Consider the following 26,915-nt stretch of genomic DNA (forward strand, 5'->3'; position numbering starts at 1 on the left):
AAAAGTTTTTCAATTATTTCTAGTTTAAAACAAACAAAAAATACAAATAAAAGAAAAAAAAATTTTTCCAAATAATAGAAAAAAATGATTAATTCATTATTATCTAGAAAAGAAACAAGAGAAAAAGATTGTATTATTTCAAAATACTTCAATAATTGAAAATTTAATAAATAAATTGTTATGATTATATGTGTCTCAGTTAAAAATATAATGTAAAATCATTGCAATGACAAATCATTCACATATGATAAATTGAGAAATTTAATGATTGTGAGACAAATTCATATCAAAATTATACTAGCAGATTATCATAATAAAGTTAAATTAGTTACTGTGCTATAAGGTTATCTGGAAATTGATTAGAACTGTCTTGATATTAATTTTATTAGAACAAAACAAAATTGTAACGACGAAAATTTTGAGAAAAATATTGTGAACTATATACATATAGAACGAATGATTCAATATTCTACAATTTTTTTTTTTTCATAATTTTTAATATAATTTAACATTTCGTCTATTTTACAATAATTATTTTTTAATTTTTGATTTCATATTTTTCTTATTACTCTTTATTTTTTGAAATTTTTTCAATGTTTCATATTTTTCACAATTTTTACTTAATATTTTTTAATACTTAACAATTTTTATTTCGAAATGTTCAACATTTTTTAATATTTTCAACATTTTTTAAAAAAATTAAAAAACTTTTTAAATTATTGAAAGAATTTCCAATATTTCAAGCTTTTCATTTGTTTATTTAAATATGTTAACTTTATTTCCATAAATAAAAAGTTAAAGTTTCCAATCATAAAGAAAAACGATTTAGATAGTTTGAAAAGAGATAAAAAATAATTGATTTGTAAACAAGATAGTTTGACTTAATTAGACGATTGAGTAATTAATGTTGTAATTAATAATGAATTGATTATCAGGATATAAAAAAAGAAACACAAAATTTACATACAAATACTTTCTGCTATGTTTATGATTCATTGAATAATTAAATTGTTTCACATTATAATATCATGCGTTAATTACATCAGACAAAAATAAAATGAAACATATAAATCGTAATTAAAATTTCAATTATTTCAAAGCGTTTCCATTAAAGAATCGATTCGCGAACAATTATATCTGGTTCGAACTCAATTACACCGATACAATTCAGTTCCGATATGATTGAGCATGAGAATCTAAATTGATTCTAAATTAGCGCGAATATGGAATTAATCAAATTCTTATAGTGAAAATAAATCTAAATAAATCTATCTATATAATACAAATTTAGATTTGAATTTATAAAATATTGAAAAATTAATATAAAACCCAGGTAATTATTTAAAAATCTCAGAAAAAATAAATATTTACAATACTTGTCTCTCTAATTTAATAAAAAAAAATATAAAAATATAAAAAATGAAAAAAAACGAAATTTAAAAAAAAAAATTAAAATAATATTCATAGAAAAATTATTTTTAAAAAATTAAGAAATTCAAAATACTTATATTTATTTCATTATTTAATTCAAAGAATTCAATTCGTGAAATCTGTTTGAAGAAGCCAAGAGAATTCATCCCATCGCTCGGAAATATCTGAAGAAGATGATTCCGTTTCAACATGTGATTTGGCCGTTTTGCAGATCTAAAGAACCATAATAAATCCAATCTGCAGCGTTAACGATTTTTTATTAATATGTTTTCGAGACAAACAATATGTTCTATTCGTCATTTTGTCCCTGAGGATACAGTGGCCGACCATGTTTCAAGTGAATGACCGAATGATTTATTTTTCATCAAATCTCAGATCGATTCATCAATATTCATAAACATTCGAACCGGATGAATCTCTCAATTCTTACGCTTAACAATCCATATCTCTTCTATTCTTTCTACAAGAATTTAACAAAACCAACTTAATGGAAATCAAGAGAAGAAAATCACAATTCAACGACTCGATGACAGATCGATGACAGATACACGATATACATACATATCTGATCGATATCATTAATTATTGTTCAAATTGACTTAATCGTCAATAGATACCAAGGATTCTTCCTCGCCTTTCAAAATGTTGGGCCAAGCTATTAAATTGTTATAATGAATAAAAAAATGATAATTTGAGACAAAATTAAAGTTAACTCGCTAGTCAATCATAATTATTTAATTAATTAAGAATCTCTCAGGGAATCATTCGAAAGAATGATTTTACAAAACGAGTCTACGAAGGGATCGATGATCGATATCACGATGGAGATAAGTGAAAATCACAAGGGACAACTGGTGTCTGGCGATTATATTATGGATAATTACACAAGTCCAATAGTTGAATTTCTTCAACAAGAGGATTCGTCCATCAGAAGAGATCCATTGTACATCGTTCTGCCGATCACTGTGATTTATGCGGTGATCTTTGTCACCGGTTTGGTCGGTAACGTTTCCACATGCGTAGTGATCGCGCGTAACAAGTCGATGCACACGGCAACCAACTACTATCTGTTCAGCCTGGCCGTGTCTGATTTACTGCTGCTGATATCTGGTCTGCCGCCGGAGATGTACTACATCTGGTCACATTTCCCGTATGTGTTCGGCGAAGCGTTTTGCATTATTCAAAGTTTCGCTGCTGAGACATCCGCTAATGCCACCGTCCTTACCATCACCGCTTTCACTGTCGAGAGGTGCGTAAAAAGTTTTCCAGAGTTGGATCTATTTAACAAACTAGATTAATTTTTTTTTTTTAATCTTTTCCAATTTTAACTTTTCCAACAGGAGTATAGATATATTTATATTCATATGATTAACATTATTCGGTATATTTGTATTTCATATACTTTTGAAAATTATTTTCCAATTTAATTTTTATCACAAATTTCATAAATATTTGATTCTATTTTTATGATTTTTATTAGATTATATTACTTATCGGTAAAATGAAGTAATAAATGCATTATTATCTTAGTTATTCATAAGTCATTTACATTAAATCAACGCAATATTGAATAAAACTTGTTATAATGTTGTTTTATCACACTATATCATTTATAAATAAATAAAACAATATGTAATATTTTCTATATTTATCTGTATTATCTATATTTATTTCTTTGTTTGTTATAATATAATTTTCATTCCTGTTCATAAAATATATTTTTGAAATGAAAATGAAAAACATTATTGGAATATATATTATTTCAATTGTGACAAAAAAAGAAGAAACATTTATACAACATCTTTTCAATTCCAATTCACACATAATAATAAAAAATAAAAATTAATCACTTGTATAAAAAATACAATGCCGTGTTGAAAGGATTAACATAAATTCTTTAATTTTAGATTTAGTTTGAGTCGATAAAAACAATAAATATTTATTTTTTTTTTTTATTTTTTATTACAAAGTAAATCAATTCTTGAATTTTTGTTAAATTTTAACATGAATCTTTCAGATTCAGATTTAGTTAGAATCATCTTATTTAAGAAAATAAATAGATTCTTTGAATTTTATACATATCTGTTAGATTCAAATTTAGCCAAAGTTGAACTTAATTTGAAAAAATAAATCGATTCTCTGAATTTTTTAGATATACTATTTTTTTATTTAAAATATCTTATTTATTATTCTTCTTTTATTTTTAGATTTATTTATCTAAAAGAAATGGTGTAAGGAATGATAAAATTTTAGATCTCTGGAATATTCTCTCGAAAATTCTCTCGAAAAAGATATTTTGAAAAATTCAATAGAATATTCCAACTAGATAGAATATTAATATTAACAAGAATATTAATAAATATTAAATTAATAATATTATTAATATTAATAATATTAATAAGAATATAGTAAAATGAATTTTTATGTGTACCATTAATGAATTAATCAATTCAAAAAAAATCAAAATGTAAAATTTGTTTGAGAAATGTTTTAATTAAATGTTTTTTATTTAAATTTTAGAATTAGTTGTTTTATTGTAAAATGTGATTAAAATTCAACGTTTTCGGAAAAAAGTGTAGACTCATCCACATAATTATAATAAGTTTAATTATAATAAGTTTTTTTTTTTCATAATATGAAAAAAAATAAAAAATATGTTGTCAGTAACTTCATCATTTTTTAAAAAATAAACATTTTTAAAAAATAAATAATTTTTAAAAAATAAACATATTTCATTATTCTTCTTATTATTCTTTATATTATATAACAGTATAAAAAAGATTGCATGTATATACATGATTAAAAAAAGAGTAAATAAAATTACAAAATATCAAAGTAGTATACGATACATAATAACGAATACATTAATTTATTCTGAGATTTTAATGTCATGCGGTTTTTGTATAATTTATTAATTCATGTATAATTTATGGAATTTAATATAATATATATATATATATATATCTAATAAAAAATATACAATTAAAATACTTATGATCTAATAACTGAACACACATTTATATACATTTTTATAAATTTTTTCTTGACATAATCTTAATTGGATTTTTTTATATGTTTCTTTTAACATTCAATCCACTATAATCTATCTAATGACATGAATAGACATGAAGAAATACACATGATCGATGCACGAGTAATTATGTACTATGTACATACAATTCTATTTACAGATTTCAGATATCTATAAGATGATTACGATGCATGTTTTGATAGATATTCTCATTTAGTTCTCATACTAGCTAAAACTATGGCAATGTTATATGTACAATGGCTTTTTAAAAATATTTATTTTAATTTTTAAAATTGAACCAAATTTTAATTTGAATTTTTTTTAAAATGTTAAAAGAATTAAAAAATTACAATTGATCAAAATCGCAAAGAAAATATGCGATGCATTTTTATAATTTTATAAAACTTTTTTATACACTATCTTCCAATCATCTTAAAAAAAATTCAAATCATTTTGTTCAATTTTAAAGTTATTCACTTTTAGAAAGTATATTTTAAAAACTGATTATATTTAGAAACCATTTTAATAATGGTAATTTACTTCTGACAATCGACAAGGAACATTCGATTAATAGCCAATAACTTGGGAATATTTATGTTGTTTTACCTTGTTGAACAAAGTATACTATACTATACTATATATATATATATATATATATATATATATATATATATATATATATTTGAAAAATTATTTCGGAAAATAACTATATATATATAGTTAAAAAAATTATTCATAATTTAAATTTATTTTTATACTTTTATTTATTAAAATGTTTCTTGTAAAGATATCATAATTGTTTTTTCGTTATTTTTATTTATGAATTTGTAATTAAATATTTATATATATATATGGAAAAAGATATAAAAATATTTTTAATTGAAATATATGTATATCAACGTAAAGTACCAAAATACTTATCAAAATATTTAATTACAAATTCATAAATAAAAATAATGACAAAACAAAATAATATTCTTATAAAAAATATTTTAAAGATTATAATAAAATTATATTTTAATAAAAATATATAAATGAATCTAAATTAGTTTCGATAAGTATTTAGCTTATTAGCAAAAATGCTTCGTTATTATTAAATATAAAAAAATATTTTTAATTGAAATATTTCATAGTTTTAAATCTTTAACTTCCAATAATCAGATTAAATATATTCTAAATATATTTGAATTTAAAATATTATTTTAATAATAATTTTTTAAATATTATTCCAAAAAATAAACAATATTTTTAAATAGATTCGAGATTGAAATTTTTGCGCTGATTTTTTCGTTTTTTTTTATGCAAAGAAAAAAATCGTGGACAATATTGACGTTGAGTGATAGCTATCGAAAAATTCGATATGGTTGAAAGGGTTAAAAAGATATTTGAAGATATACGATTGTAGACATTCTTCCGTTTACCGACCCTTCGAAACGGGTGATTGATTGAACTAGTTTTGTTTAAGAATTCGTTCGCTTCGAAACGTCGAAATCGAATGTTCAGTTTGATGAATGGAAGAGTTTTTAAAGCTTTATTTTAATCACTTGATTACATTTTACATAATATTTTTCCAATTTTAGCTTTATAAAAAGGTATAAAAAATTGTTATGCTCAAAGTATGAAAAGAATATGATCTTATAATTGCACCATCTTATGATTGAATCTTACGTTATTTGCACAATTTCTTTTAACTATATTTCAGATTCCTTCGAGAATAATTAATCTTTAATTAAAAAAAATATTAGAAAAAAATATAATAAATAAAAATCAAAATTTTAGCAACAATTAACTTAACTGATCTTCTAGTAACACATTTATTTAATAATTTAATATATTATTTTAATACATGTATAAATGTACATGTACATGTAAAAATATCCTTAAAATTATTAGAGAAAAATTTATTTGTACTTTAAACGTTTTAATTTTCATAATTATAGTATGAGTTCTTTAATCAATTTAATCTTAAATTAATTTAAATTAAGCTAATTGAATAATGGGAAAAAGTTTGAAAATAGTATTGAAAATAATAGCAATTATATCATTAAATATACTTACTTTTCTATATTATTTATATGCGAAGTTTTAAGTCAATAAAAGACTTTGATATCTAATATTTAAAAAAAAATTACTATAAAAAAATACTATAAATACTAATATTAAAAAAAATATTATTTTGTAAATGAATTATTTTTCATTTAAAAATAGTAAGATAGTGCAGAGTAAAAAAAATATTAATGATTCAGTATTAATGAAAAAATAAGATATTATTTAGTTATTAATGCTTTTATTTTTTCTTTCTAAAATTATTCTTGTTATAGAGAGAAGAGAAAATAAAATCTCTTTTCTTAAAATTTTCAGTAAATATTGAATGTAAATCGATCTCTCAATGTTTCACCATGCAATTCTAAGCCTGCTTTTAACCTTTTGATAACTACAATAGACTAAAGCGTTCTCGGCTAAAAGCATCAAGCTTAAGGTTATATGTCATCTCGTCACACGGAAATTCCCAGAACCGTCAAAGTAATCCTTTCCGCTTGTCGCAAATTGACTGCCTCCGAATCTTTCAAGTTTCTTCTCTTTTCTTTCTTATTTCCGGAAAAAAAACCTCAAATTTCTTTTTCCTTTTCTCTTATTTCCGGCTAAAAAAGCTTTGATTTCTCTGTGTAACATTCTAATTGACGAATAATTGAATCAATGTAATTATTGTAAAATGATTTGAGATTTATAACAAATATTTTTTTGAATCTGAAAATTTATCATCTTTTGTCTGAATATATTATATATATTGTCTGAATATAACTATCATCAATGATTTTTTTTAATTACATTAAACGATTGAAAAATTTTTCAATTATTATCGAATTTATGAATTTTTTTCTATATAAAATATAACAAAATTCTTTTATGAACAATTATCAATTTTTTTTAATTAATAATAATTATAATCACAATATTATCTCTGTATAGCTCTGTATCTATACAAAGTGAATTGTATTTTTTATCTCATGAAAGTATTGGCCATTTTTTAAATTTCATAAAAGATTTCTTAATGATAATAAAGTTTAATTATGATAAATTTTTAAATTCCAGAATATAAATAAATATTATATTAAATTATTATGATACAATTAAAATGCAACAATTATAATTTATTCTAAATGTTAATTATAGTTGCTAAGAAATTATATATATATTTTTAAAATATAATAAATCTTTAGTAATTTTATAAAAAAAGTAACACGATATTTAATTAAATAATTCCTTTGTACAAAATTATAAAAGCAAAGATTGTATTCTGTTTAAATATTAATGTGAATAAATATAAATATATAATATTATTTCTCTAAGAAACATTTTAATTTTACTAATAATGTTTTTATTAAGATAAATTGACATTGTTTCTAGATAAAAAGATTGTTTTCTTGTAAAAGATAACTTTTATAAAAACGCACAATTGTGATACATTTTTATAAAAATATTATAAAAATATATTTTATAATATTCTTTTTTCTCAATATTGATATATTTTAAGTAATATAAATTTTATTATAGAATGAAATAATATAAGAATAGTAAATAAAATTTGAAATAGAGAAATTTTTTGCGAAATTATAAAAATAATATTTCTTAAAAAGAGTTTATATAGTTTATGAGACTACTCCTTTTTTCGAGATTTTTAAAAATGTTATAAGAATATTTTTCACTTTTTAAAAATTATCATTTCTGAAAAATTTTTAATTTATTTTGTTGTCTTTTCAAGCACGATTCGTCTTAAGATTCAGTAAAAAGGAATATTGTTATAAAACGATATTCTAAATTTTTTATTTACAAACATTATAATAATATTATAAGAAGTTTTATACTATATTTCTTAGAATTTTAATAATAAAAATAATAATAATAAATTATAAATGATATTTAGTTTTATTTTTTTATATCATGATCTTATTATCTTTATCATAATATTTGCTTGTTCAAATTTTTCAAAACATTTCTTACTTATCATCTATCCTATAATAATTTATTATTATTATTAATAATAGTAGCAGTAGTAGCAATAGTAATAGTAATAATTATATTAATATTAGTATTATTATATTATTTGTTTCTTTCATTTTTTAAGAAGTATTAATACTTGTATTCTACGTTTTTAATATTTTACTATATTTCTGTATGTAAGATTGCAGGCATTTGAGATAAATAAATTTCTTAAATATATTGATGTATTTCCTTTTGAAGATATGATGATATGAGATGATATAATGTATCAAATTTTTTTATGTTCTTATACTAATGACGTATATTTTTTTATTTTTTCTCGGTATTTATGTTTTATCATATTATATTTGTATCGCAATAATTTTGGCATTGAGATATTGATTAGATATTTTATATATGAATATTATGTCAGATTGATTATATTTGATTGTTGCTTGTTTTAGCTGTATGTATAGTTGTCTTCCAGAGTTTCTATTTTTTTTTTCTATGATTGGTGTATATATATACATATAATATATTTTATTTTGTTCTATAAAAAAATGTGTTATATAAATATGTAAAATTACACTTAATATGTAAAAATATTTTAAATTTCTATCTAGATTATTTCTTTAGTTATTTTCATAAAAATATATAAATTTTATAGATATATAAAAAATATTTATATTATGAATAACAAATTACCTAAAAATTGTGATTGTATATCTAATAAATTCTAAAAAATTCTAAAATATGCTCTAAAAAAATAAATCATTAACAAAAACTTATTAGTTATTTAAGTGGAGAATAATATTCATAAAATATAAAAAAAATTTATTAATAAGCCACATGATATTTATTTATGAACATTTTTACAATAACAAATAACGATTAAGTAAAAAAATTTTGTTATATCGATATCCATTAATTTTATTTCAATTATTCATAATAATTATTTCTATTATATTCAATCAAATTTTCGATTTTTGAATTTATATTTCATCAGAACAATATTAATAATAAGCAATCAATATAAATTTTATTTCATTAATAATGATTATTAGCACCGAAAAAAATGTCACGTATAATCGTTATATTTGTAAAATATAAAAACCCAAAATATAGTCGAAAAAATAATTTTTTTCATTTTATTATAACTATTATACTTCTCGATTAATCTTATACGAAAATCATCATGACAAACTGTAACGAATATGTCAAAACACATAAATATGTTCGCAGCACAACACAAAATCCATCGTCTCACATTAATCTCAATTTTCCGGTTCGTTAATGCGTTTCGATCACAATCGAGTCTTTTAGAATCTGCTAGCAAACGAAAAAAAAAAAAAAAAAAAACTTGACGAAAAAATATACTAACTATGTGTGTTATCTTTTTCAGATATGTCGCGATCTGTCATCCTTTTATCTCGCACACTATGTCAAAGCTGTCTCGCGCAGTAAAGTTCGTCATAGTGATTTGGTTATTGGCACTGTGCCTAGCCGTGCCACAGGCGATTCAATTCGGGGTCGTTTACGAAAACAAAAATGGATCGGCAATCCTTGATACAGCTCGATGCTCGATGAAATGGACATTGATCGAGCATGCATTCGAGATATCCACTATGTTATTTTTCGTCCTACCTATGACGATCATCATCGTTCTTTATATACTGATCGCGATTAAATTGAGACGATCGAGAATGTTGACGGCTACTGTGAACAGGAACCATTTATCGGGTGGTACGAATCACTGGGACAGCGGAAGAGGAAAAAGCGCTGCGCAAAGGAACGTCATTCGAATGTTGGGTGAGTAGATATATTATAACGTATCGTACAATTTTCTTTATAGCTTAACGTAAGCAAATAATTTGGGAATGATATTTTATGCATACATATCATTTTTATTATTACACGATATTTTCACAATAATTTCTTGCAGGAATAAAATATTTATATGATATATGATAATTATTCTTTTTTTCATTATTCTTATAGAAGATAGATAAAGTTGGACAAAAGAGGAATCGCGTATTTACGATGCTTACAACTTCATCAATTAGCGAATTGTGATCAAACTCACAGCAATGTTAATGTTTAAATACAATTTCGAATAGTTTATTCTGAAATTTGTGAAATTGCATAATTTTGATGTGCATTCGTGAAACACATATTAATGAAATCCGTAAAATTAATTGAAACAAATGAAGTACAAGGACTCAAGCTTCACGAAATTAGAAATTAGTTCATTCATTTATTTTGTTTTTTTTTTTATTATTCTCATTTTATTTTTTGTTTCTTTATTTATTTTAAATTCACAAAAAAATTAAATTAAGTTTACAAAATTTATTCATTGTATGGAAAAGTCAAAATTGGTATGCATGTTTCTTTCTAGATCTGATAAAAAAATAAAAATTCAGGAATCAAATATTAAAATTAAATATATTTTTGAGATTTTATTAAAATTTCTTAAAATTGAATTGTTTTTATAATTGTTATTAAATTATTTAATTAATTTTTCTTTTATTTTTTCAGTTTATATATAAATATATATTTATCTATTTATATTCTATTTCCAAACATTTTCAAAAAATTTTGTATTGCATTGAAATTTTTCATTCATAATATTAATTTATTATATAATTTTTTAACGTTAAAGTTAAAGTTAAAATTTGTTCTTATTTTATTATTAATATTTTATTATATTATTATATTAATATTTTATTATATTTATTATATTATTATAATTATTATTACTTTCAATTTTGTTTCATAATTCATTTACCTAATAGAATATATTTTGAATATATTTATTTTATTATATATAATTTTATTTTTAAATTATCAATGCTTTCATAAAAGTTCACAAGCAAACTTGAAAAAGATTAAACTATCTCTGATTCACAAAATTTTATTCATTCTTTAATTTGAACTTAAAGTTCTAATAATTTATTTTTCCTTTTATTATTAATAAATTTGTTTAGGTTATCATTTTATTGTATTATTGCACGCATTTTTGTTAAAAGGTTATATGCATATTCAACCACACTCGAGCGATCATCATCTCATTAAACCACATGCTACACATTTATATAAGGTAATAACCATTATATGTGCATATACGTGCCAGAATATATGCTCCCTCAGATTTATAGTTATAATATAGTGGCAAATTTTTATCATAAATTCATGAAAGATAAACTAAAGCTAAAACAAAAATAACATTGATATGTAGAATTTTTATTATTATTTATAAAATATCTATTATTATATATTTCTATTATTAATATATTGATAATATATACTTGCTTTTAAATGTCTGAATAAAAGTATGTTTTATATAAATATGATATAATTATAATATCGTGAAAAATTTTCATCATAAATTTTCAATAGAATTAAACGATAAAACTATAGTTTAACGACTTTTTTCAATTTTAATTATTTCATTTTTCTTTTTTTTTTAATTTTTTCTTTTAGGCTTTATGTTAGTAAAATAGAAGAAATCAATCTGGAAAATCGAAAAAGCAATACTTTCTGTTATTTAAAAAAAATATATTGCTTCTATTCATCTATATACGTCTGTAACAAAATAAATTGTGACAGACTTGAAATATCTCAACCGCAACCTATCGAATTGAGAGAAAAATCATCTGTAAAAATCATCATTGTTATTATTTATTCAGACTCATATAACTATAATTATAGCTTTAGTCGCTCAAGGATTATTTTATATTTATCTTCACATTCTGAGAAATAATCCCAAGAAATAATTAAGAATAGCCTAAGCTCTTAATGAAATATATAGATGAATATGCAGAAGAAACGTGAAGGAACATGAAAACAAATTCTGTTTCGTAAAAAACATAAAAAAAAAGATCGTTCTATTTCTAATTGATAACATTGAAAACTATCTACAAGTAGATATAAGTTTACGTAAGTACTATTAATCTTCTTTTATCTTTTTTTTCGTTTTTATAAAAAAATATATTTTGTTTCTTTCATAAATTAATTATATTGGAGGGAATAATATAATAAAGGAGAATATTATTTTATTAATTATTATTTTTTCAAGTATCTATATATTAATTATTATATAGTAAAATTATAATTGTCGATTTATTTTATCAACATAAATATTATACTATTTCCAATATAACATTCTTTTTTACAAAAAAAATTCTAATTTTGGATACAGAAGAAAAAAATATATATAAAATGTAAGTATTTATAGAAAGAAATAATAAAACAAAAATAAATAATAGAATGAAAATTATTAAAAATAAAAATAATGATGAAAAAGGAAATTTAGAGATTTTTTTCAATTTTTCATTTACATTTGTAAATTTCTTTTAATTTTTTTTATATTTTTGGTAAGAATTTGAAATAAAAAATATGACAAGGATAATATATTTATTTTATAATAATATATGATAAATAATTTTTAATAATAATAATTTAAAAATAATACAAAAAATATAAGTACATGAATTTATAATATATATTTTTGAACATTTTATGTGAAATAAGTAGGTAGATAGAATTTGTCTCTAAATTCTTTGCTCAAATTTATGAGCATGTTTTTGAAAACTTTTGTGAACTTTTTGTGAACAGTATGTTGTGATAATATATTCTGAAAGATTTATATTTAAATAAACATTAAAAATATTGTTTCGTTTATTTTAATAAAAAAAAATCAAAGTATTTATATTTATTTTTACATATTAAAAAAATTTAATTGTTTGTTAATAAAATATTAATAGTTGTAGCAACTAACAACAGTTTCTATAATCAAATTGCTCTTTTTTCCTTAAAAAAAGAAAATATTCAATTATTATATTCAATTATTATATTAAAACCTACATTTAAATAAAATTTCTACTGTAATTATTATAATTATAAACTTTTTATATTTACTATTATTACTATAATTACCATAATTAATTATTAGATTATATATTGGATATGCATGTATGAAAAATTATTAATATTATTATATTTAATTATTTATATAATTTTTAATTTTTTTTAGAATAATAATCACTATATAAAATGTAAATAAAATACTATGTAAATATTTAGTAAAAACTTTCTCTAATTTAAATTGACGACACTTAAAATTTAAACCTAAAATGAAATAATAATTTGAAATTAATAACGCTTTTGTTATATGATAATAGTACACATTCTAAAAACATCATCTAAATCAATTATTAATTCTGTTTATAATTTCGTCAATGTGTAATATTAAAAGTCATAATTTAGAATGTCATAATTAAAATTATATAATGTAAGATATATATATATTTTATCTTATATCATAGCTCATAAATGTCAGATTTCATGTAAAATAGAATCGACCAGATTTGCACAAGAAAGATTAAAAAGAGAGGTTAGAAGTATTCCCGAGATTCATGTTTATAGTTGAGAAATAGTTAGTTTCTTCTAGAGCAAAGGCAAAAGATTCAATTCATTCAGTGTCGAGGAGTTCCATCCTCCTACTTGATATAGTCCCTAAAAATAGTTTCTTTAGTAATAAATTCTTTTACGAGCGACGAAACAGTTTCGAATGACACACAAAATTTATCGTCTCCGGATGTTTCCTATTGTGTGTCGAATCGTTGCAATTATTGTTATTTGAATAGAGATTTGAGTAATAAAGAAATAAAACGTTAAATTGCTTTAAAAATAAATAATACAGATATAGAATAATTGTATTTATATATATCATACATTTATAATAATACAAATTATTTATACAAAAAATATTAAATGTATATAATATTAAAGGTATATTAATTGAAAAATCAATTTTCAACAATGAAAGAAACACAAAAATTGATATGCAAGAATGTTGATTAGAATTTTATTTTATATTAATATATAAAATATAACTAATAAAGTTAATTTTTTAAAATATTATTTTATTTTCAATTATAAATAATTTTATTTTAATCAATTCGTAGTGTTGCATTATAGTATTGTTTACTTAGTCAGCTTCTCAGCGAAAAACTTAGAAAATATAATTAATATTATTTTAGGTGCATAAAATAAAAAGTATTAAAAAAAACTCTTTTATATCAATGCAAATATAGTAATATGCAATATATTTATTTCTTGTTGTATCATTTTATTATTTTAATTAATATTTTTCAATTTCTTAAAATTTTTTTATAAATATTCTATGGATAAATGAAATATTTTTAATATATTTTAAAAGATATAATAAACTCGATTCTCTGTGAAATTGAGATTTTAGACACAAAACAATGATAAAAATGAATGAAAAATTGATATATTTTGAAAAGGATCATTTTTTAAGCGAAGGATATTTATATTTCATCTTATTTGTTTTCTACAAATATCGTCGATGCTATTTTTTTCTGCTGAATTATCCGTGAACAAATCACATAGATGTAATTTCTTATTTGAACGAATATGATAGAATAGATGTTAGAAAATAACATGAAAATAACAATTTTATTATTTATCATAATTTATAAATGTTATCTTAGAAGTATAGGAATAAATTTCTAATTTTTAAATTAAATTTCAGAAGATAAAGATTTTATCTTTTTTATATTAATATAAAGTTCTCATTTATCTTATACTTAAATTATATACTATTAAATTTTCTAACAAAATTTATGATATTCTTCAAGTTATAATATAGATTTTCTAAAGTTTTTGTAAAATCTTAAAGTTGTTATAAAATTTATTTATAATTTTTTTTAGAATTCATTTGTAAAATTTATTTAACTTTCTTAAAATTCTTATTAAATTCTGTTATAATTTTCATTAAATCTCCTTAAGAATTCTCTCAGAATTCTTATAAAATTTCAATAGAATTTCTATAGAATTTGTTTACAATTTTTTTAAAATTCTTCTAGAATTTTGTTCAGTTTTAAGGAATTTCTCTAAAATTTTTATAATATTTTGACAAAATTTATCAAGTTCTTATCGAATTCTCACAAATTTTTTAAAAAATATCCCTAACGAATATTCCATGTTTCTGTTGAATTCTCGTTAAATTCTTATTAATTCTTTTTTTTTATTAATTTTTTTTATTATGATCATTGTTTCGAAATTTTCATTCCCAAAAAACAAAACCTGTCGAATAAACCCGACGATTCAATCGACAGCGATGATCGTAAATTCGATCCATGTTCCAGACAATGATTCTTCGAGACTTTTTCGGTCATGCGTGCACATTCTCATCAAAGCTTTGAGAGATAGACTCATAAAATCGTATGACCTCGTGATTTCGGTTAGTTTATGGAACGAGGTGGCCACTATCCTCGTATCTTGTTGTATTGATAGGTTTTATCGAGAAATGAATAAAACGATACAAAATCGCACATACGAAAAATGATATTAACATTTAATATAATCGAAATCGTTAAAACTTCTTTAATTTTTCGATTAATCAAATAGAATTAAAGAAACTTAGTATTAAAGAAAATTACAAATTTTTTTTAAAATTGTTGATCTTTTCGTTTGGTAAATTAAAAAACACAGTTATAAATATATATTATGAATTTACAATATTGTAAATATTGTAAAATTTGAATGAAAACTTACTAAATGCATAATATACAAAAAGATAGAATATCTAAAGTGCAGTATTGATACTTGACGAAAAATTTTTAATTAAGATTCATTCCTTTAATTATGTTCATAAAAATTTGATTTTGAATAAACATTTGATTAAAAATATTTAAAAATTTATTTTTTAATGCGTTCGCAATCGAACATAAACAAATCCAAACTATATCGATATTCCAATATATCGAAGAAATTATTGAATATCATAATTTATTCATTGTTCATGATATAATTCGATATAATATTTTATCAATAAAAATATATGTGTTATATTTAACATACTTCTTGCCGTCTGTTATTTCGATATGTTTTCGATTAGCAACACATAGCCAACACTATCATCGCAGATCGATTAGGCTACGCGTGTAATTGGCCAATGTTTTTTATTAATAACTTGCCGTAATAAAAATTTTTATAAAAAAAAATTTGCTTGAAATTATCTCAAGAATCTTCAGTTAATAGATGTTCTTACATTTTTTGAACTATATATATATAATTAATTTTTCAAATAATTTGTTTTATAAAATATAGTATAATTTATTGCTTTTTTCTTTATATAGATAATTTTTTTAATACATTTTTTTTTTAAATTGATTCATAGTTTATTTGTTCATACCATTTTTCTTTCTTAATGTAACTGCAATGTAATTTAATGCAACCTTTTCCATCCACGACTTTCTTAATAGTCTCATAATAATTCGCTTAAGTAGCGGTGCTTTGTTCAAGATCTCATTATACGAAGCTCGATTTAAACATGAACTAAAATTCCTAAAAACTAAAAACTATTTCTTCCCTTTTTATTCTCACGAGTTATTTTACTTGAAAATAACATTTCAAATAAATATCAATAAATAATTTTATTTGATTTTTTTAACTTATTTTTTCACTTCTTAAAGAAAGGAAGTGATTCTTTAAGAAATGAAAAAATAATCTATCCGGAATAACCTGTCCGGAAGAATTCTGTATATTTAAAATTTTTTTCTATTTCACTATAAATTATCGTATCGTTATATTTTGAATAATGAAAAAAACATTGAAATTTTCAAAACATTAAATATTGAACATTTAATATTTTAATTTAAAATTTAATATTTATCTATTTTAATATTTTAGAGTTATATTCTTCTGTAAATATTTCTTTTAAAGAAATCGCACACATAATCTTCATATTCATATCTAGCAATGAACAAGTTTAGTAATTTGAAGTACATAACATATAATTTAACATATAATCAATCACAAAAATTTTCATATCAAAAAAGTGAAATTTTATAAAGAAATTCATTTATCATAAAAAATTTAATTTTAATGAAAATTTGAATGTATAATACAATAAGTTGTATGTAGTACAATTGTAATATCATAAAATAGTATTTTATATATAATATATTATCGCTACTTTTAGTTCAATTTATTAGTTGAATTTGCAAATATAAATATAAAATACATGAAAACTGTATGAAGTATATATGATTCATTATGTATATTTTTATTGTAAACAGTTTTATTTGCACTCAGCGAAGAGTTTGAATATTTTCAAAAGCTATTATATATTGTTTGAATCATTTGAAATTATATTAATCAAATTTCTTGTAATTTTATGATTTTGTTTTCAATATTCATCAGAAATAAGTTAATTTATTATTAAAATTTTTTGAAGAAGAAATTTAAGAACAAAGAACTTTTTTTTTTTGTTAATGTGAGAGAATTTTCTTTTGAAGCTTATATGTAATAAGATATTTAATAGAACTAGATTTTGTGATAAATCGATTAGGAATTTAATGGAATCTAATGGAAAACTTCTGTCTATTTACTTTACAATCATAAAGTATCTATTTCAAAATATATAGAGTTTTTCATAATATATGAATCCTATTTTCCATAATTCTATATTTGTTCAAATTATAAAAAATTAATTGGTTATAAGAAATTGAACATTATTTTAAAAATAAACAATTTTAAATCTCCATTGATAGTTATAAAAGTATATAATTTTATCATAAAATTTAAATATTTTTGAATAATAATTATTTTAATCCTTTTATTGTATTATTGTAAAAATTTGCAATTTTATAATTACTATACTATATGTATTCTTCTAACAATATCATAATAAATTCATTTACTTTTATAGAAATCAATCAAAATATTTTAAGATATATCTACATATTTAAAAAAAAAAAAACGAAAAATTTGATTTAAGTAAAGTTTAGAACACAGTAATCTGAAAATATAATAATTGAATCACATGAACTCCAAAAAAATAGGAGAGTTAAACTTACTTTATTCTTTCTACTTTACTTCTACTTTAATCCTATTTAATTCTCCAAATTGATTCTCTTAAATCAGGATCAACGCTTCTATTTAAAATCCTTGTGTTCAAACATAATATTTTATTACGATTTACAAACTTAAATTACGAATGGAAAACCAATAGTTTGCCACTTAAAACTTTCTAATCAACAACTAACGCTTCCAAAATCTCTTCAACATTTTCCAACGTGTTTCCATTCGTGATTTACGAGAAACAGCATTCAAAGACAAATAGACCATTAAATGTTACCTTGATTCTCTCTTCGTTTCAATTCACCATCTGCTTCTTAATCCTCTTCTATCAACTCCATCAATTTCCTACACTCGAACTTCCTATTTTCTAAGTTAGAAGCTGTATCTATTCTTCGATTATTTCAATTGCTATCATTTCTTTTGTATACTTGTGCCAAACGAAAATCATCTTGTTTATACTCACGGATTTACGAAGTGGCGTATGCAATCAATAAAATAGATAGTTATGTTTCGTTTGACTTTTTGTGTCATCATTCGACTCATTGTTATTCGCTTCCTAGTACATTTTATAAAAAGATTTTCGTTTAAATACGATGCTATCTTGATTGTCAAGTTAATGCATTCTATTTTCAAGCACAATAAATTTTTGTGAAGTTTTATTAAATTATTCTTTTATTTTTCGTTTAAACTTTTCTTTATTCTGCTAAAGTCCTTTTGAAATTCTTTTTATGTTCTTACAGAAATAGTTTAAAGTTTCTACAAAATACTAAATTTAAGTTATCAAAAAATTCCTTCGAAAGTATCTTTTTTTTTTTTAATATTCTTATAATTTCCCTTCAAATTCTTGTTGAGTTTTTATACACGTATATGTTAAATCATTATTAATATGTTATTATTCTTATTAATAATCGTAAAATACTTTTAAATGATCGATTATAAAGTTAATGTTTATTTATTGAGTTATAAGCAATTTTATTTTATGTTAGAAACAAGACGGAAACAGAATGAGGTAATGCGATAGCATGATTGAGATGGAATGTGACGTGAGATAGATGTGTTCATTTTACATAAAATGAACTTAAATTATTTATAGATTTTAATAAATAAATTTTAATTTTTTTATCTTTCTAACATTTTTTTAGTCAAATTTTATATTTATTTTAATCTTCAGAAAATAATTGACTTTAAAAACGTCTCACGAATACATCAATATCTTACATTGAATATTTAAAATTGAATAATATTATAAAAAAAAAATTTGAATAATATTTTGTTGATCGAATTTGAAAACTTTTAATAGTAAACTAATTAACTTCTTGCAACAATGAACAATGAAATATGTAAAAATTAAGGTTAAATGTTCTTCCTCGTTTTCTTGGAAAATTTATTAATGATTAAAATTTAATACAAAAATATTATGCAATAATAATATATGTATAATAGCACAATTAAATAAAATTTCAAATTTTTTTAACAAAAATTCGAATTCGAGTTCGTACAAAATGACATCAATTTTTTAATTTATTTATTATTATATATTATAAATTATATATATTATTATATAATTTAATTTATAATAGATTTAATAAATTTCTTCTAAAAAAAAGTTCTATTGAAGTTATCATAAAATTCCTTATATTATATTATAATAGTTAACAGAGAATGAAACAGAAGTGTTGAAAACAAAAAACAATCTATTATTGGTCAATCATAAAAAATTTTAATTGGAAAATATAAAAATGAAAAATTAAATCTTTAAAAATTTTAAGAATATGAGAATATGTTCAGAAAAATATATGTATAAATTTGCATAAAAAACAAAGAATTAATAATATATTTTATTAAATAAATTTTATTTCATCGATGGAAATGGCCAAATTGTTGCAATGGATAGTGTGATCTAGGATCACTGAAAAACGATTCGGAAGGTAGAGAAATTTCCGATAAGTCGGATTTCCAAATTTACGAGTGTATTGGGAGGTTACTTATCTTCATCGAGATAAATGTATTTTTCATTGAAGAGATAACTACAAATAAAAAAATTTCAACCGTCATATGTGAAATCGTGCCGAGGGATAGATTTATCGCGTTATTCAAATGAAAAGCTGAAATTTTATTTTTATTGTCGAAATAGAGATATTGCGAAATAGAGATCCCTTGACGCTCATGAGGTAATATCGACCATTTCTCCATTCGGTAACAACTATGGGAGGATGAAGCATTTAGATGACATATCGCGATTTTCTTCAAAATTGTTTGCTTTCGATTAATTTTTATCTCAATAAAAATTCAATAAAAGAATTTTTGTAGTTTTTCTATGATAGATAAATTTTTGTAATTTATTGTGATATTTTGATTGTTATAGATTGTTATATAATTTTTTTTATGTTAAAAAAACATCTTTTTTAATGAATTTAATTAATTTGCTATTTATATACATACATTTTCTTAAGAAATCAATTAAAACGAAAAAACACAATTGCTCTACTATTTTATCACATTTTAATTATTAATTATCAAAAAGATAATTCGAATTTATCATTTAATTCTCCTTTATCGTATAATTGATTATATTTGATTATTGATCATTTATTATATTTAAAGATATTGTTTCAAAATGTATTTGTAAATATTTCAAATATTATATTTTATATAAAAATATATATCTTGTGGTACAGAAAATTAATAATTTGCAGAAAGTATATAATAGTATTTCAATTATACTTATACATTATATTTATTATATGTATTCTGCATTTTGATTGATTTTAAAATATTATCATTTCGTGAATGATAGTACAATCATAGAGAAAGTAATTTAAAAAAAAAATAAATCGAAAATATCGAATTTTTCAAGAAAGAATTAAGTTTAAAGAATTTTCAAGTGAAAAAATTGACTAATTTTCCAATTATAATATGAATGAATTATCAATTAAAAGTAATTTTACATATATAATTATACAAAATAAGCAAAAAAATACATAGTAAATTTTTTTTATTTAAAAATTAGTTTTGAAAAAAATTAAATTTGAAATTACATTTTTTTATATCATATTTAATTTTGATTTTTTCAAAAACAAGAAATAAAATATTTTAATTATTAATTGTTAGTAATTAATTTATATTTTTTGTTTATTTTTATATATAATTATATCGATAATTTATTTGTACAGCATTTTTATTAGAAAAATTTTCAAATTTTATTTATTATAAAACAAAGTTTCAAATAAAAAAATTTTATTTTATATCTTTTATTTATTTTTTCCATATAGAATCATTCACATTCAATCTCTTGAAAAAATTTTCGGTTATAAAAAAAAAATTCCACAAATATAACTTATTATACTTTATGTACAAATTTTAAAGGTTAAATTTTTTAGGTTAAATGAATTTCTTTTTAAAATACAAAATATTTTTATAAACTATTATAGGTATAAATTTAAAAGAAAAAAAAACTGGTAGTATTATATAATAAAAGCGATAAAAATAGAAAACAACACAAATTGGAAGTCAAAAATTGTTGCATGATTGTATTTTTTTTTATTCGAAAAAAATTTATTCTAAAAAATACAAAATGAAGTTCATAAAAAACGCGATTTAAGAACGCAATATCGATTGGTATAATGCCATGAATTGTGTCCAAGTGACGTAGAATGGGAAACGATCGAAATTCAGCTGTGTGCCATTCACTATGACTATATAAATCATTGTCTGTCAAATATTTATCTTGAAAATAAACACAGTTGGACGTGCTTTCTCGAGAAGTTCGTCGGAAGAAAGATATGTTCGTTTAGAATTTGCAATTGGAATAATCGATTCGTTTTCCTATGTTGTGCTTTGATTAGTGTTAAACAAAGATATTTTAAGAAGGAATGTGCGAATATTAAACTTGGAAAAGTTATTTGTTCGAAGCTTTTAAGTTTTGAATGGTTCTTATTTCGAAAATATGATATTTACTGGATGCATTGAAATCTAAATTTTATAAATGGCAATATTTTAAAATGATAGAAATAGATATAGGTAGATAGATATTTAGAAATACAGAATAATTTTTGAATTTTTAATTTTATTTGATCTAGATTTTAAAGTACAATTCAAAAATTTTTTAAAATGTTTGAAAAAATTGGCTTTTCTTTAGACTAATAATTATTAATAAATGTCTATGAAAATCAATTCTTATGTTAAATATGAGTTTATCATAGTAATTAATCTATTGTAAACTTCAACTCACCGTGTTTAAATATTTTCATCCATTCACTCGACCTTAGCTTCTAACAAAGTCCTTCCATCCTTTCTCTAATCTCTCTCTGCATCACATATCTATCTAACACATTGTATATATAATTTTGATTTCAAAACAAGGAAACTTTTGTGTTATAACTTCGTGATCTATATATTTAAATTTATAATAATGTTTTTAAAATAAAATAAAAAAATTTTTAATTTTAACTTTTAATGTTTTAAAATTTTTATAAAATTTAAAAAGTGTTAAATTCCAACATTCAATATTAAATTTTTCTTCAAAATTTAAAAAGTCTTAGATTTAGATTTTAATATTCAATACTGAATCTTTTCAAAACTTAAAAAAATTATTAAGTTTTAATATTCTTTTAGCAAATTTTTAATTTTTTTTTTTTCATTAAATCGTTTCAATTAGAGACGTTTTGATTTTTGATTTTAATTCTTTAATTTGCAAATAAATTTAAAAATAAAATCTAATTGTAAAATATCGTGATAGAATTCATCTAAAGCTCATATTTAAATATTTTTTATTTACTTAGAATTTAGCAAAATAAAATGAAGAAAAATATATGCTTTCTTAATGAAAAATTTTAATGTACTTCAAAACATGAAAAAAAAAAATGATATTACAAGAAAAATATTTTTCTCAATTTCAAAATTAAATTGTCATTGTCTTTAAAAAACCTAGAAGATATTTAGATGATCTCATTTATCTCAGATATTCTATAAAAAATATCTCATTAAATTATGATTTTTGCAATAAGTTTTACCTGCAAAAATGAATCGAAAAAAAAGAATCATTTTTTCATTTAAAGTTTTGTTTTTAAATAAATTAATAAATTTAAAAAATTTACAATTACAAATGAAATTAGTATCCCTGATTAAATATCAATTTATTTAACTATTATTTTTCCAAAATTTATTTACATTCAATTCTATTTGAAAAATTTTCAAACTTAATTTTTAAAAAATAAAGGAAAACAATTTTTTCAACTTATTTTTTCAAGTAAAATCACTATCAAACTACTTATATAATTATTTTGGAGACATTCTGATATATTTGAATGTTTTCTAAGCTCGACAAAAATTCACGTTTACATTTAGTTCATATACATGTCACACAGTATTATTACAGTTTGCGTAGACAATTTTGAATGATTTATGGCACTTTAAATATTAACCTTCTTTATATTCTCTCGCTACTCTTTGTTTATTTGATACGCTGGAAGAATTTTTAAAAAACTCATATTAAAAATCTTGTCACGAAATAACAAAATTAATTACACAACTTGGACATTGCAAAAAAAGAAATATGTTTATTACTTACGATGAATCGAAACATTTTCGGTCCACTATATATTTATAGAGATATGTAGTAGCTAAAGTTCAAATAGTAATAATAAATCGTTCATGAAAATAGACGAGCAACAATGTGTCGAGTAGGTAATATATTGGATTGCATGATATGTCCACTTCAAGGATGTAGATGGATGTTCCTTTGATGACGATCTTCCGTCTTTGATTCGAAATTTATCTTTGGTTTAGTTATTTCGTAAATCATTTGTATCAATAATTTGATTGTAATAGTTGACAAAAGATTAAAACTATTACTTCATTTATAAGTAATAATATAGATAATAATCTATATTTCTATTTCTTGGTTTATAAGACTCTATATATTATACCTTATAAAATTTATAAAATATGAAAAAGTTACTATAACAATTATTTTGTCTTAAATAATTTTGGAATTTCTTTCAAACGATATATACTATAATTTTGCTAAAAATTTTGATAATAATCTTACAAAATTTTATATAATTTTTCTATAAATTCTTTTTATAAATGATTAATTATAAATAATATTTTTTTTATAATGGTAAAAATTGGCTTTGATTAAGAACCATCGATACGATACCAACGAAAAATTTTTTTTGTTTATTTTTAATTAGCGCACAATGAAAATTCAGTAAAGATGAAATTTATTATTGCTTCTATTATTTTTTAATATCTATATAAATTTTTCAAGATAATCATAATCCCTTTGTAATCCATATGTTGAGAATTTAAGGATTAAATGTAAAATAAGGCTTTCTGATTTTTATCAAGATTGTTCTAAATAATCATGATATATTATAAATAGACCGTGAATGTCTGTAATGTAAAATTTAACAAACTTTTATAAACATAGCTTAAGGAATAGTTTGATAAAAATTTTTTTTTTTTCAATCAAATATCATAACTATACTAACTGTATTGTTGAATATTATAGTATTATATTTTATAGTATTTTACTATAGACTAAAATTTTTAATATTTTATGTTTTTTTTTATAACATTTTTATATATTTTTATATTTTTCATAAATGCATAAACATTTGCATACCTATAAGATATTAAGAAAAATATATATCAAAGAGAATTTGTATTCAAAATAAAGAAAACTGTTCATCATAAATTATACCAGATAAATTATAAAATCATAAATATATACATTTTATATTATTAGATTATCAATTATATATAGTTTTTCATCACTTTTTATAATATTTGTTTATTTTATTTCTGAATGATCAAGAAATGATGAATAGGCGATTTTTTTTCATGCAAATCGACTGGAGAAATCGCATTAAAAAACGATCGTTTCGAACATGAGGAAGTTTTCGAAACGTCAATAGAATCGATTGGAATCTCATTTTAGGAATAAAACGTCTTTTATATCTTTGCATATGCGAATCCGAAGTATTCTAAGAAGTAAATAAGTTAGCGTAATCTCTATTTCTGAGAAATTGGAAACAGTAAATACAGTTAAATTATAGTTTCTGTCAAATGATCTATATATTTATACGATATAACTATTTAAAGATTAATGTTTATATAATATTTAATATAATAATAATTATATTAAGTTTTATAATATTTTTATGATGATTTATATCATAGATTAGCGTATTTATATTGACCTTTTATTTTTAATTAAATACTTTTCAAGTTTTTATAATTATTTTATAAATGCATATCATCAAAATTAAAATTAAAAAATTCAAGCACTTTGTAAAATACAAAGTAAAATTTTTATTAAAAAAAACCGTATATCTGAACATTACCTAACGTTCTACTAATTGAATGTTCTATTATCTAAACTGTACATTTATTCACAATTAACAAAAGAAATAATAATATTAGAATAATATTAGAAAATTCACAATGATTAACATTAAAAGTTAGAAATATGGAATGAAAAATTATTTGTGTACATTTTATATACAAAAAAAAAATTTGTTCAATTTGATATATAAAAAATATGAAATTTCTAATTTTATAATAAAAAAAAAATTGTTTACACCATTATCTTAATTTTGTAAATTGTAAAAAAAATGTAATTTATAAAATAAAAAATATATTATTTTCTTCGACATAGAAAATAATAGAATAATTCTAAATAATCTTTTTTCTAGTTTCTCTTTCTTTTTAAAAGTTATCAAAAAAATTTATTGCATATTAAAAGATTAATTTTCTGTACTCTATTTGCATAAAAGAAGAACAATAATATTAATTTCTTCATTAATTTTTTCAAAACAATTTTAAAAACTATCTTGTAGTTACTAGAAGATTTTTAGTTGATTGCATAAATATTTTATCCATGTATCATCAAATTCATACTACTAGTTGAGAACCATTGTATTATATTATCTCTATTTCACCGATAAAAACGATTTACAAAATCAATCAAGAAAATGGAATTCGCGAAGAATGGTTAACCATAACTTAGAAATTATGGTTATAAAATATTATATTTCCATGGTGTCTGATATTGAATATAAAATATTCAAGAACAGAAGACTTATTATCATTATATTTTTTATCAATATAAAACAAGCACCGAATGACACCATTATCTTTTTATATATTTCTCAAACTTATAATTGATCAAAATTATTAATTTTGTATGAATCGTTTTGAAATAAATAAATTGCTTTGGCATAAATATGCAAATTTTTTAAAAATAAATAACGAGAATATTTAAAATGATATTTGAGCTATCGTAATTAAAATTCTATTTATTTCTTGAACGAGTTTCGAAGTCTTTTTCATTTGATAAACAGTTCATGTGACCGTCACATTTTTCATGTGAATTTTTTTTGATTACCATAAAACTTTTATCAAATTTTAGAATTTTAAATACAAGTAATTCATTCTTGTTTTGAAAGAAATTAGTTAAAATTTCAAATAATTCTTTTTTTAAATTTCCATTTTTTAAAATTTTAGATAATTTGTAAATTATCATAACTTTAAAATATTATGATTTTTGACAATATAAAATTGATTTTTTAACGAT

At 20.7% G+C, this 26,915-nt stretch overlaps 1 protein-coding gene across 2 annotated transcripts in view; it reads left to right on the forward strand.

Annotated features, from left to right (window-relative positions):
• Nucleotides 1-1,560: 1,560 nt before the first annotated feature.
• Nucleotides 1,561-26,915, forward strand: part of LOC100863531 (pyrokinin-1 receptor) — a 34,673-nt gene continuing 9,318 nt past the window's right edge. The window contains exons 1-2 of one of the 2 annotated variants that reach the window (XM_031916898.2): nucleotides 1,561-2,680; nucleotides 9,846-10,252. In XM_031916898.2, the coding sequence (XP_031772758.2) occupies nucleotides 2,205-2,680; nucleotides 9,846-10,252 (883 nt within the window). In that variant the 5' untranslated portion in view covers nucleotides 1,561-2,204. The remainder of the gene's footprint in view (nucleotides 2,681-9,845; nucleotides 10,253-26,915) is intronic. The other variant, XM_012487431.3, reaches the window with a different exon arrangement.

This window comes from Apis florea, unplaced genomic scaffold (genome assembly GCF_048593485.1).
Source record: "Apis florea isolate Af1SG1 unplaced genomic scaffold, ASM4859348v1 contig_2291_pilon, whole genome shotgun sequence".
Classification (NCBI taxonomy): domain Eukaryota; kingdom Metazoa; phylum Arthropoda; class Insecta; order Hymenoptera; family Apidae; genus Apis; species Apis florea.